At 38.4% G+C, this 15,084-nt stretch overlaps 1 protein-coding gene and 1 non-coding gene across 2 annotated transcripts in view; one reads left to right on the plus strand and one right to left on the minus strand.

Annotated features, from left to right (window-relative positions):
* MYO9A (myosin IXA) overlaps positions 1–15,084 on the plus strand; it is a 224,341-nt gene that overhangs the window by 185,373 nt on the left and 23,884 nt on the right. The window contains 5 exon segments of the mRNA XM_007467841.1: positions 7,004–7,196; positions 8,669–8,797; positions 9,599–9,704; positions 10,470–10,601; positions 11,459–11,582. Coding sequence (XP_007467903.1) covers positions 7,004–7,196; positions 8,669–8,797; positions 9,599–9,704; positions 10,470–10,601; positions 11,459–11,582 — 684 coding nt within the window.
* On the minus strand, positions 10,740–10,812 carry TRNAG-UCC (transfer RNA glycine (anticodon UCC)). The gene has a single exon. It is a non-coding gene; the product is annotated as a tRNA-Gly (tRNA).

A 15,084-nucleotide genomic window follows, 5' to 3' on the forward strand; every position in this document is an offset into this window, starting at 1 on the left:
AAAAAAAAAAAAAAAAAAAAAAGAAATGAGACTAAGAAGTAAACAGACAATATCTGTAGACTCATAGATGACCCATTACTGAATTCAGACACGTACTTAAAAAATTTTTAATTAATATGTTTAGATGCTGGACAAAAAGATTTTAAATGGGGCTTCCCTGGTGACACAGTGGTTGAGAGTCCACCTGCTGATGCAGGGGACATGGGTTCATGCCCCGGTCCGGGAAGATCCCACATGCCGCGGAGCGGCTGGGCCCGTGAGCCGTGGCCACTGAGCCTGTGCGTCCAGAGCTTGTGCTCCGCAACAGGAGAGGCCACAACAGTGAGAGGCCCGCGTACCGGGGGGAAAAAAAAAGATTTAAAATGTCTTTTTTATCATAAAATTGAAATATATATATAAAAAAGAGCCAAATGGAAATTATAAAAATTAAAAATGCAATTGAAATTGTAAACTCAAAAGATAGGTTTAACAGTGTATTGGCCATAGAAGAAGAGAAGATTGGTGAGCTGAAAAATAGATAAGTAGAGACATCCAAGCATGGAGAGTAAAAAGAATGGGGAAATACAGAAATAAACATAGAGACATATGGGAAAGGATGGAAGTTTCTTATATGTGTGCAGTTGGAGTCCAGGAAGAAAAGTGAACAAGGGAGAAGCAGCATTTTAAGAGCTAATGGTCAACACATCAACCACTTTCAACCTAAAGTGGGATAAATACAAAGAAAATCATACCAGATGAACAGTCCTCCAAATGGAAGAAAAGGAAAATTTCTTAAAAGCATTCAGAGGAGGGAAAAAAATAACCGCTGCTAAAGGAACAGTGAAAAGACTGACAACTGACTTATCAGTAGAAATGATGGAAGCCAAAAAGACAGTGGCTTGGCATATTTTAAGTGTTACAAGAAAATAAAGCTAACTCAGAATTCTGTACTTGGTGACAGCAGCCTTCCAAAGTGAAAATGACGTGAAAACACTCCAGACAGAAACTCAGAATTTGTCATCAGCAGACCTGCAGTAAAAGAAATACTAAAGATTCTCCAGGCGGAAGGAAAATGATCTCAGATAGAAACAGAAGTACAGGAAGGAGTGAAGAGCTATGGAAAGAGTAAATAATATGTGTAAATATAAATGAATATTGACTAAAAACAATAATAATGTCTTGTGGCTTAAAATATAAAGAGAATTAAATTATGTGACAACACCACCACCAAGGTGGTTGGGAAAATGAAGTTAAACTATTCCAAGGTCCCTGGATTATCTGAGAAGTGGTGGCGCAGTGGTTAAGAATCCGCCTGCCAATGCAGGGGACACAGGTTCAAGCCCTGGTCCAGGAAGACCCCACATGCCGCGGAGCAACTAAGCCCGTGTGCCAGAACTACTGAGCCTGTGCTCTAGAGCCCACGGGCCACAACCACTGAGCCTGCATGCCATAACTGCTGAAGCCTGTGTGCCTAGAGCCCATGCTCCTCAACAAGAGAAGCCACTGCAATGAGAAGCCTGCGCACCACAAGGAAAGAGTAGCCCCTGCTCGTCGCAACTAGAGAAAGCCCGCGCACAGCAACGAAGGCCCAACGCAGCCAAAAATAAATATATTTGACTTAAATATGTTTTGAGTATTTGTTGTAGTCTTTAAAGTAGCCACTAAAAGAATAGCAAATGAATATATAGCTAAAAAGCTAATAAAGGTGGGAAAATGGAAAAACAAAAAATACTTGATTAATCTAAGAGAAGATGAGAAATGAGAGAAACAGAATCATAAATCAGGTCAAAGAAAATAAATAGTGGATTGATAGATATAAGTCCAAATATATTGGTGATTACATTAAATGTTAATAGACCAAACACTTCAATTAAAAGACTAGGATAGGGACTTCCCTGGTGGTCCAGTGGTAAAGAATCCGCCTTCCAGTGCAGGGGACACGGGTTCGATCCCTGGTCAGGGAACTAAGTTCCCACATGCTGTGGGGCAGCTAAGCCCACACGTCACAACTAGAGAGAGAAAACCCACACACCACAACTAGAGAGAAACCCAAGCTCCGCAACGAAGAGACTGCATGCTGCAACGAAAGATCCCCCATGCCTCAATGACCTGATGCAGCCAAAAAATATATATATTAAAAACAAAAAGAGACTAGGATAGGGACTTCCCTGGATGTCCAGTGGGTAACACTCCGTGCTCCCAGTGCCGGGGGCCTGGGTTCGATCCCTGGTCAGGGAACTAGATCCCACATGCATGCCACAACTAAGAAGTCTGCATGCCACAACTAAGAAGCCCTCATGCCACAACTAAGAAGCCCACGTGCCGCAACTAAGAGTCCTCATGCCGCAACTAAGAAGCCCACATGCCGCAACTAAGAGTCCATATGCCACAACTAAGAAGTCCATGGCTCAACTAAAGATCCCACATTCCGCAACGAAGATTCCATGTGCTGCAACTAAGACCTGGAGCAGCCAGAATAAATAATTTTTTTAAAAGACTACAATAAAACCAACTGAAAAATCTCAATGATATGCTATTTACAAGAAACATACTTAAATATGTTTAAAAAAATACAGAAGGTTGAAAGCAAAAGGATAGATATAGCATGCAGAGACTAACCAATAGAAAAGTGGTGTAGCTGTAAAAATACTAAAATGTACTTTAGGACAACAAACATTACTTCAGGTAAAGGTATTTCATAATGATGAAATGGTCAAGCCATTAGGGAGCTATAAAAATTCTAACTTTAGAAGAGTCTATTATTATAGCTTCAATACCTGGAAGACAAAAATTCAGTAAGGATGCAACTGATTTAAGAAACACGCTTGGGGGCTTCCCTGGTGGCGCAGTGCTTGAGAGTCCGCCTGCCGTTGCAGGAGACGCGGGTTCGTGCCCCGTTTCGGGAAGATCCCACATGCCGCGTAGCGGCTGGGCCCGTGAGCCATGGCCGCTGAGCCTGCGCGTCCGGAGCCTGTGCTCCGCAAATGGGAGAGGCCACAACAGTGAGAGGCCCGCATAACGCAAGGAAAAAAAAAAAAAAAAAAAAAAAAGAACCGCGCGTGGGCTTCCCTGGTGGTGCAGTAGTTGAGAATCTGCCTGCCAATGCAGGGGACACAGGTTTGAGCCCTGGTCTGGGAAGATCCCACATGCCGCGGAGCAACTAAGCCCGTGTGCCACAACTACTGAGCCTGCGCATCTGGAGCCTGTGCTCTGCAACAAGAGAGGCTGCAACAGTGAGAGGCCTGTGTACCGCGATGAAGAGTGGCCCCCGCTCGCTGCAACTTGAGAAAGCCCTCGCACAGAAACGAAGACCCAACACAGCCAAGAATAAATAAATAAATAAATTTGTTTTTAAAAAAAAAAAAAAACACGCTTAAAAATCTTATCTACTTGGGGCTTCCCCGGTGGCGCAGTGGTTGAGAGTCTGCCTGCTGATGCAGGGGACATGGGTTCATGCCCCAGTCCGGGAAGATTGTGTGTTCATGGGTACCAGAAAGAAATATCCAATTTCAAAACTATACTTGCTTGACCAGTTCCTTACTTCTAGAATGCATTTATTCCTTTGGATAAAGACTTCAGTTCTATTAAAATGCAAATGTTCCAGAATATAGTAAAAAAAAAAAAAAAAAAAAAAAAAAAAAAAAATCTTATCTACTTGATGTGTATTGAATCCTGCATCTTACAACTGCCTGAATACACAGTCTTTTCAACTGCACATGGAACATTTGACAAAATTGATCATACGTTGGGCCATTAAGCAAGTCCCTACAGATTTCAGAGGACTGAATATTTTGAGAGTATATTCTTTGACCAGAATAAAATTAAGCTATAAATCAACATAAAGATAACTAGACAATCCTCAAATGAAAATGGAAAAATATTTTGAACGAAATGATGAGGAAAGTATGACACAACAAATGTGTGGGTATAGCTAAATTTGTGATTAGAGGAATATTTATAGCTTTGAGTATATATTAATATACATTATTAATGTACAATACATTATAATACACATTAGAAAGGATACAAGGATAGAAATTATGTAAACTTCCATCTCTCGAAGGTAGGAAAAGAAAACCCAGCAAATTAAACCCAAAGGCAATAGAAAGAAGATAATAAAGATAAATAAATGAAATGAAAAACATTTATACAAAAGGTAAAAAGCTACAAAGCTAAATTTTAGTTCTTTGAAAAGACAATGCATAAACTCTTAGCAAGAGTGATCAATAAAGAGAATTTTTAAAAAACCAAATCATTCACAAGAAGAAAAACATACACCGTGGATACTGCAAACATTAAAAGGAAAATAAAACATTAAAATGGACACCTTGATGCTAATAAATTTGATATTTTAGATTAATTGGGCAAATTCCCACAAAAACACAACTAAGTTAAACTAAGTCAAGGAAAAATAGAAAATCTAAAGAGTTATATCTATTAAAATAGAATCTGTAATTGAAAAAGCTTCTTACAAAGACATCTTCAGGCCCAGATGGTTTTGCCATTGAATATTTCCCAGTGTTTAAGGAAGAAACAACACCAGTCTTTTACAGACTCTGCCAGAGAATGGTAAAGAGTAAATACTTCAGTACTTTTTTTCCCAAATTGACGAATGAAGATAGTGAAACCTTGAAGTCAATCATGAAAAGGATAAAGGAAAATTTCAGTTCAGGCTGTATCATAAGCTTAGATGTAAAAGCCTTAACCAAATTGTTAGTACATTGAATCTGTGCTAATGACAGATGAAAAAAAAAAAGACTTCATGATAAAGTTGGTTTTTAATCCATAAATGCAAAGTTGGTTTATGGAAAAAGTCAGTTTTTTTGAAAAAATCATTCAAAAATCAGTTGATGTAATTCACCACATTGAACTAATAAAGAAAAAAATATGGTCATCTCAATAAATACAAAAAAGGTTTTAGATAAATTTCAAAAACCACTCACTATTCAAAGAAAAAAAAAAAATCAGCCACAGAGTGGAAGAAGATATTTGCAGCTTGGATCTACAATATTTAAAAAGCACATACAAGTCAGTAAGAAAGAGATGGTCAACTCTGTGGAAAAATGAGCACATAATTTAAGCAAGCACCTCACAAGAGAGGATTTCCAAATGACCAATAAACATATGAAAAGGTGACCAACTTCACTAATCATCAGGGAAATGCAAATTGCAATCATAGTGAGGTATATACCCACTAGAATAGCTAAAATGAAAAACATCTTAACAAGGATATAAAGCAATTGGAACTTTCATACATTACTGGTAGGAGTTTGAGTTAACCTAACAGCTCTTGAAATTATTTGGCAGTACCTATCAAACCTGAACATAAGCATTTCTCATGACTTAGCAGTGCCACTCTAAGATATATACCCAACATATATACATAGATATCTGTGCCAAAAGACAAAAGAACATTTATATCAGCACTATTTGAAATATCCCCAAACTGAAAGAAACCTGAATGTCCATCAGCAGTAGAATGAATAGATTGTGGTATATTTGTATAATGGAATACAATATGGCAGTGAGATTAAACTGTTGGTACTCACAAACATAATGTTGAGTGAAAGAAGCCAGAAACAAGAATACATACTGTATTATTCAAAAATAAATAAAGTTCAAAAATAAATGAAACTTAACTCATGGAATGCATATTATATGTTACCATTAATATAATGTTCAAAAGCAGTTAAGACTAATTTATAGTGATAGAAATACAGATACTGGTTATTTGTGAAAAGTGAAATGCATAGTAGTTGGGAGGGTCTTGAGAGGGAGATAACTGCTGGTTATATTCTATTTCTTGATTTGGGTTCTGGTAAGAAGTGTGCATTCACTTTGTCTAAGTCTCTCAAGCTGTACACTTAACAATTTATATACTTTTTTATATATGTGTCATACTTCAATAAAACTTTTATTTAAAATATACAAGGAAATTACTTCGGACAGAAAATAACTAAAGACACCCTGCCACCCCCTCCTGCAGAAGAAAAAAAGAAAATAACTAAAAACATATATTGATTTTACAGTAAGAACTCAGAGTTCACTTTTTCTCAGTTGAGAACACTTTTTCTCAGTTGAGAATAGTAAAATTAATTTTTCCCTTAATTTCAAGAAATAACAATTTTTAGCATGTTTGCTTTAGATTAGTTGGTTTCAAATAAAACTATTTTGAAGTTTTTGTTTAATACCTTCAAGTATTTTATTTTTTTGCTTTCGCAAGTCTTACTATTAACATTCCCAGTGCCCTAGGGATAGCCATAACATTTAAATAAATAGGTTATACATGTGCATGTGTGTGTCATAGTAATAGGAAGAAGATTGGCTAAAGTTTATTTTGTTTTAATTATTGCAGCAAACATTATTTTATTTCTTTTAACAATTTATTAAGCACTTGCCATATACCAGATACTGTGCTTTGTATGTTCACCTGTAACTTAATTTTTACAATAACCCTCTGAGATAGAAAGGTGATATTCCTATTCCCAGCTATAATCTAGTTGCAAATATGAAATAACCTAATTCATATAGTGACAATATATGCCTCTGCCTTTAGCTATGACATCAATAGTCAGTTAAACTTCGCTTAAGTTTACATAAACACTGAAGCGTTCTTATGCTTCAGAAATTAGTGACAACTAATTCATTTTAAATCAACAGATTTTCAAATGGTACTTGGTGAATGTTTAACATACAAAGTCTATCCCCTTTCTCCTTTGCCACATCCCATCTTTACATGAAGAGTTTTTTTTTAACAGAAAGGGAAACAGTAATCTGTTGTCACTGCCTCCATTCTGCCCCATTATTTGGCAGGGGTCGGGAGGATTCCTAGTGGAAGAGGATTGAAACTAACAGCTCATATATTTATACTCTCAGCATTTATCATAATTCCCTTTCCTCCCAACTCTCATAACTATGATTGTAAAACTTGAGGAAAATAAAAAGTAGTTACTCTTAAAGAATTGGATAAACATATTTAACAATGTTAGAATGTATTTAGAAACAAAAATTATTTTCCATTTAGTATGATCCAGAGCTATCATCTCGACAGTTTGGGGTTGAATTATCCCGTTTGACCAGTGAAGACCGAACTGTTCCTTTGGTGGTGGAAAAACTCATAAACTACATTGAAATGCATGGATTATACACAGAAGGTATTTACCGAAAGTCTGGTTCAACTAATAAAATCAAGGAGCTTCGACAAGGTCTAGATACAGGTAAGATAGTGCCCTCTAAATCAAGACCAAATAATTTTATTTAAATAGTTCATCTTATGCTCTTAGTTTTCATTACATGTTGATCATTTTCTTGCAGCCAGAAGAGTGCAGTCTTTTCTGTGGTGCTTGTTTTATCATTTGTAGCTTTCAAAAGAGTCTGTTTTTATGTGGTCAATTCAGCAAACATACATTGCATATCATTTGTACAGGCATTATTAGGTACTTCAGACAGATCGCATTTAATCTTTTTTTTAACAGTCTGGTAAGATCATGTCTTTAATTTACAAAGAAGAAAATTTAGGTTCAGGGAAATTGAATAATGAGCTGTTGATGAGATGCAGGGCACTGTGCTGATGTTTTTGTATTAATTTTCACAACAGATCTTTGTACTAATCTTCCCAAACAGTGATTATTATCCCTGTTTACAGATGAAGAAACTGAGGCTTACAGAGGATCTTGCCCAAAGACTCACCACCAATAAGTGACAAAGCTGGCATTTAACCCATAATCTAAACTATTGCCTGTTAGTCTCTGTTATTCTGACTCCAAGTGGTGCTCTTTCTGATGCATATTCTTGCCTTCCTACATTGATGACATAGTTATTTAAATGGATAAGTAGTGAACTGAACATGTATCTGTGTAGAGCTCTAGCCTCAGTCCTGGAATGTATGCAGAAGTTTGACTTTGGCTTTATGTTCAACTTCTACTCTTCACCACTATTGGAAAGGAATAGATTTTTTATTTATTTATTTTTTTTGTCGCACTGCACGGCTTGTGGGATCTTAGTTCCCCGTCCAGGGATTGAGCCTGGGCCCTCGGCAGTGAAAGCACGGAGTTCTAACCACTGGACCACCAGGGAATTCCCAGGAATAGATCTTTTTGAATCACATATAGGTGCAAAGTTTGTCTCTGTGTCACCAAGAATCTACCCACAGGCATCATTCATCCTATATCATCCCAATGCTCTCATGTATAACCCTAGGGAGTTTATAAGTGAAGCAGAGTAAAGATTTTCTTCACATTTCCTAAGCTCAGTTATCACTGTCATTTCATCTCTGAGAATGACTTAAAATCAGTCTGACTTTTAGAAACTGTCCTTTGGGCCTTTGTTATGTTTGTCATCTGAAGCATCACTACTAGAAGTATCGTTCACAAACCAGTCCACAAGAGAAGTACAGAAATTAAGAAAAAGCATTTAGAAACATTTATAGCAATTTAACAGTGCCTTGACATGAAAACTTGTTATCTTTTATTTTACACATCTGTCAGTCCGCGACATTTGAAAAACAACCAACAAACAACAACTGTTCCTTTACCACAGTAGGAGCACTGTTCCAAAGCATGGAATTCAATTGTAGAAGATAGTCTGATTAAGAACATGAAGGCATTTTTCGGTCATGATAGTTTCTAAAGTGAATTATTTGACTCTCTGCATGTTTTGGCTTTCTTATCTAACTCTTGTCTCTGAATAGATGCTGAGAATGTAAACCTAGATGACTATAACATACACGTCATTGCAAGTGTATTCAAACAATGGCTTCGTGATTTGCCCAATCCACTCATGACCTTTGAACTCTATGAGGAATTTCTTCGAGCTATGGGTAAGCACAGGCTTCCTGGGTTCAGGGAAGGCCTGCACTTGGGAAAGGAATGCCATCTTCATATTAGATGATTTAGCCATCCTCTCAGTTGGTTTAGTTCATATAGATCCAAAAGTGATACAGTCAGTACAAAACTGCCAGTGAACTCTCACCTATTCAAATGTTAACTGTTTTAGAAACTCATTAAAAGGTCAGTGTCCTGAAAACTTTCTGAGCAGGTCACCTAGTTGCTTCTTACAAAGAGATTGAAAGACTCAGGTTATAAACAAATTTAAAAATTAAATAGGAGATTTATATTCATTTAAATTGTGAATCTAGGCAAGAACTCAGTGTAAAGTTGGCTATCTACTTTAAGCCATGCCTAACATGTTGGTTTAGTTTTTCAGTGCTACAGATGTGTAGGATATTGATTAAGGCCTACCTAGAAGTGTTTAGGCCCTGAGGCCTGACTCCTCAATTCCCATAAGACTGATTTATAACTTATATAACAATTGATTAATTTTAATGGGGAATTGGTTTGCCACAAAATGCCTGAAGAGCTAGGGCATCTCTTGCCCCTTGCTGTAATCAAGAATTACTGGGCTATAGATTAAAACTCATGAGACTGCTTAGAGAGTATAGAACTCAAGCAAAGGGAGATTAGTGGTAACTGAGTTGTTCTTCTGCTATACAGGTATAGCTAAAACCCCTAAAAATCAACCCTAGAGCCACCCTCCCTTGCTACCTAGTGTCTGTCCAGAAGGAATATGTAGTGTATAAGAGAGGATATTCATTCTTATTTGCTGCTCTTACTGCTTTCAGGCCTTCAGGAGAGGAAAGAGACAATCCGTGGTGTATACTCTGTGATTGACCAGCTCTCCCGAACTCATCTCAATACACTGGAACGCCTCATCTTTCATCTAGTCAGGTAACTTCAAGAAACAAAGGAACACTTAACAGTTTCTCTTGGATTCTTTTAAATAAATGAAGAGCTCCTTCGTATGAAAAACTGACAGATCTTTTTTTTTCATGTTGATAAAGTCAATGCCTCAAACAGGTGGTTATGATTCCTTGGAGCAGAAATCCTCAGCTGAGTTAGATTGCATGGCAGGTGCTTCTCTGCCCTATTTGAGCCATGTAACACCTCAGTCTCATGGTGGCACTGTGTAGCCTAGCCTGTTATCTAACTCCCGAGCTAGAAAGCCTGTGTGTCTGTTGACATAACCTAATTCATAGGAGGAGGGTTCAGACGGAGCTCAGGAATTGACTGACCAAAGACAATCCAGGGGTAGTCTCTCTTCTTTTGATTGTAAATATTAGCAATAGTTGGGAAGAAAGCCACCTTTTTCTTTGGATAAATATCTTATATGACTGTTTGAAAATGCCTTAAAGTGTCTACATTCTGTAGATATTTTCATCTAGTAACGGTGACCTGGGGCAGTGAGTCACAAATTTTTCCTTGATCAACTATCTGCTTGCCTGAATTGCTTCAAGGAACAGAGTAAAAGTACACTTTCCAGAGGCAAAGGAACAGCTTTGGGAAAAGTCTACAGTATCTTCCTTCAACTGATAGGAATATCTTTCCAGTACTATGCAGTTGATGTCATTGATCTTCTTTCTCTCATTTCTTCTGCCTACCTCCCTGCAATTTTCCTTTTTCATCCTAGTTTCACTTGTTTTTTTTGTTTCTTAGGATTGCTCTACAGGAAGACACTAATCGAATGTCTGCAAATGCTTTGGCCATTGTATTTGCACCCTGCATTCTCCGCTGCCCTGACACCATCGACCCACTACAAAGTGTGCAGGACATCAGTAAGACTACCACGTAAGGCCAGTCACCATCACCTCTGCAAGACCCCAGGGACTTCTGAGTCAGTGTAGTCACTTTATCCAGATATCAAACATAGTGAATGATTTCTTTTTCTTTTTTTTGACCATGCTGCGTGTCTTGCAGGGATCTTAGTTCCCCGACCAGGGATCGAACCCGGGCCCCCTGCAGTGGAAGTGCAGAGTCCTAACCACTGGACCACCAGGGAGTTCCCCTAGCAAATGACTTTTTTTTTTTAAGTTCATATGTTTTTAATAAGATTGCTAGGTGCCACTGGGCTTTTTTATGCTGAAGATGAAAAATTCCTTTAGGTTCTATTCAACTAAGCATCATTTGTTTTGAAGGGCCTTATTTTTTAAATTTGGCTTCTCTTTAGGAATGATTATAGTCTCCAAATGTATTTTAAAATACCATTTTACCAAATTACATATACTTTGTGTTTTCCTGTAATCTAGTCTAACTGTAGTCTTATGGCTCTGAATCCCTTTGGTCTTAATACTTCAGCATTCCTGTATTTCACCTTGCCCTTTTTTATGCACCTCTGATTTCCTTCTAGAGTGGTGATTCTTAACCTTTTCTGCAAAAGGAGCTTTCCCCAAAAAAGCCTAGTGTTTGTGTCCCATTCCCAGAGAGTGATTTAATTGGTCGGGGGTGTGGCCTAGGCATTGGGACTTATAACTGCTCCTCAGATGGATACTAAAGTTTAGCCAAAGTTGTGAACCACCATTATAAACCCTGTCTCTGAGCTTTTATCCTCCAACCATCTACCACACTTAGCTGAAAAATAGTCTGTGGGTGCTACAATTTATTTGATTGACTTCAGCACTTAACAGTTTTCTCTTTTCCTGTTTCAGCTGTGTGGAGCTGATTGTTGTGGAACAAATGAATAAATATAAGGCTCGTCTCAAAGACATCAGTAGCCTGGAATTTGCTGAGAATAAGGCAAAGACCAGGCTGTCACTGATTCGTAGATCAATGGTAAGATGCAGGACATGGAATCACAGGGGGAAATGGGAGCCTTCCTCAGATTTTAGGTACACATTATGATATGTAGAGAGAGATTATTCTCTGAAACTTTTTCACATGGAACAAGTGGAAAAAAAAAAAGTCACCTTATCTCAGGGTACTATGTATGTCTCATGTTTGTTCTTTGAGCTGTCTTTAGTTATATACACAGAATACAGTTAACTATGAAGAATTTTTAAAATCAAGTATTTGGGTAAAATGTTGGTGGTTTAATAATTTGCCCTGTTTTCTTTTCCTGTCCTTTCTATGAAAACGTAACCCACCCTAACTTTTGAGTCTGCTTTCTTCCACCGTCTGTTCCCAACCTCAACCATGTCACTTTTGGTGGTCCTGCCAATAGTTCTGGGATGTAGAGAACTTATTCACTTGCAAGAATGTGAGTCATAGGATATAGAACTCCACTATGAGTCTACTATTATCAAATAAAGATTTCTTTGAGGGCTTATTGCTAGGTTTTGAAAAAAGCCTTACAAAAATGATAATTTATTTCTTCCATTTGCCCATTTGTCTGTTTAATATCTTCCTTTGTAACTGGTGACCTATATATAAACAACTCCATTTCACACTGACCAATAATCAGTAGGGTCTAGATAACTGGAAACCTATTGTTGCATTAAAGTTTAATTATTGCCCATTTACTACCCTTCCCCTGAATTGTAAAACAAAACTGTATTAGTGAACACCCAGTCAGATCCCCAGTAAATCTCTGAAGAGAAGCAAGCTTCCCCATCATTGTGCCCATGTTTTTGCAGAGGCCCAGCAATACTTCCTCTATACTTGGTAGTTTATACTCAGATTAGCATTAAAGTAACTCCATTTCTTCCTTTACTGTTAAACTGCCTGGCACAGGACAAGTGCACAACAAATGTCTGTAGATTAAGTTAATGAAGGGTGTTCTCTAAAAACAAACATAAACACAGAATTTCTCCAGTCAGTAAAGGTATTAAATAAAGCTCATCACAGAACACGTTCTGAATATTTTCTCCAGGAAATGAAAACAGAAACCCCATTTAAAAGTGAAACCCTGGGCTTCCCTGGTGGTGCAGTGGTTGAGAGTCCGCCTGCCGATGCAGGGGACACGGGTTCGTGCCTCGGTCCGGGAAGATCCCACATGCCGCGGAGCGTGAGCCATGGCCGCTGAGCCTGTGTGTCTGGACCCTTTGCTCCGCAACGGGAGAGGCCACAACAGTGAGAGGCCCGCATACCCCACACACACACACAAAAAACCCTTCCCGTAGTATGAATTTTTATGAACTCAGTTCTGAGAGGCCCAAGTTAGCAGTGCCCATCCAGGGAAGACGGGAAGAGACCTTTTACTATAAGGCTACTTTTCAAAGCAGGTAGACAAGCTGTGCTTTTTTGCTGATGCTGCAGAAGACAGATATATTCATTCCATTGAAAGATGAAACCTCTTTAATGGGGCAATGACATGTACATTCTAACCTTCTGCTTTCCTTTTCATGTCCTTCCTAATCCAGAAACCTGTACTAATTGCAGTTAGATTTATGAGCATTACCCGCAATTCAGTCTCGGTATGTATTACTATTGCAATGTGTCACAGCCACTTTTTTTATTATTGTCTCTCATCCATCCAGGAGTTGTTCTGCTCTGTCTATCATCCATGCCTGTCCACCCTCCATGTGCAGCCCCAATTCAGGTCCCACTTCCTGATCAGCCTTCACTTGCTTTTCTCTTACTCTCTTTCTTTAGAACCTTTATTTTCTTTCCTCTGTGTCATGCAGTTGAACAATGTCCATTTATAATATACTGGTTTTTCCTCTTTGTCAAATAAGCCTCTTTGTGGATTTCTTCTTTGGTTGGATCATTGAAAGGTGAAATTGAAAGCACTGAGGTATCAAATAAATTTCTGCTCTGTGAGCTTTGTTCTCATCAGTCTCTTCCTTTATTACATAAAAACCTATTACTGTTTTTAGCATCCTCCATCATTAGAAATGCTTATTTGCCCATTCCTATCTGTGACTTTGATGGTGTCTTTCTAGACATAGAAGTATGACTGTTATCTACTCAGCATTTTTTAGACAGTGCTGCAAGTAGTAGTGAGAAAATTGATGGACTGGTTCTAGATTTAAATAATAATAGTATAATAGATCTCATACCAGGATTTCATACAAAAAAAAGAATGGAGAGATGGAACACCAATATATATGGAAACTAATTGCAAAGACTATCCATCTATGTGTAACCAGTTCATTAAGGATGTCAATTTGCTGGGATATAAATGTCAGTCAGTTTTGTTTTTTATCTAGTAACTGCCTTCCAACTCTACCATGTCAAAATCCCCTTTCCTACTGGATATCAACTACCTTAACAGCATCTTTTGACTATTCCATAATTTTTAAATGCTCTAGTCTTAGTCCGGTATTTAAGACTTAGTTCTCTTCATATTATATCTTCATATTATAACATCAGCCACAGGCTTGATCCAGTACTCATCACTTTCTTCCAGGATAGACTAGACCTTAATCTGGGGCTGAAAACTTTGGGGGTGAGTGAGTAGGTTCTTTTAGTCACACATTTCTGCCCTCCCTCTTTTTTCCCTTTTTTTTTTTTTAATTTCTAAATTCCAGAACATACCTGACTCCAAGAGTTGTTTTTTTGTTTTTGTTCTTTTAAATTTTTAATTTATTTATTTATATTTTGGCTGCATTGGGTCTTTGTTGCTGTGTGTGGGCTTTCTCTAGTTGTGGCGAGTGGGGACTACTCTTTGTTGTGGTGCGCAGGCTTCTCATTGTGGTGGCTTGTCTTTGTTGCAGAGTACGGACTCTAGGCACGCAGGCTTCATTCAGTAGTTGTGACACGTGGGCTCAGTAGTTGTGGCTCGCAGGCTCCAGAACACAGGCTTAGTAGTTGTGGTGCACAGGCTTAGTTGCTCCATGGCATGTGGGATCTTCCCGGACCAGGGCTCGAACCTGTGTCCCCTGCCTTGGCAGGCAGATTCTTAACCACTGCACCCCCAAGCAAGTCCCTGCCCGCCCTCTTCCTTGTGCTGTTTCTTCCTCTGGTGTTGAAACTGAGAGGAGTGATATAGGAAAGGCAGAATTGTACATGGTATGCCAGTATTGAGGTGATGATAGTCTTGGTTGTTCAGCACTACTATTCAAGCTCATTGTCAATAGGCTAAATGAAGATAAGTGGTATCTCCAATTGACCCTGCTGACAGTGAGCAGAAGGCTATAGGCATTGGCAGTCCCTTGCTTTGGTTACACCTTCTGGCTAAACCTGACGGATGGCATTCATACTGTGTGACTCTGATATGTATGTCTTTTTTTTGCCTCAAGACTTTACCCAATCAGATCTACCTCCCATGGCCAGTTCTAGGGCCTACAAGCACACTGGGGGAAAGGTTACATTTTTCATACCTCTTGGTTCCCAAGAACTCAAGGTGGGTAAGTCTTGCCTACCTCTCTATCTGACTCTTCCCACCACACTCTTT

The sequence above is a fragment of the Lipotes vexillifer genome, unplaced genomic scaffold, assembly GCF_000442215.2.
Source record: "Lipotes vexillifer unplaced genomic scaffold, Lipotes_vexillifer_v1.1 scaffold792, whole genome shotgun sequence".
NCBI lineage: Eukaryota > Metazoa > Chordata > Mammalia > Artiodactyla > Lipotidae > Lipotes > Lipotes vexillifer.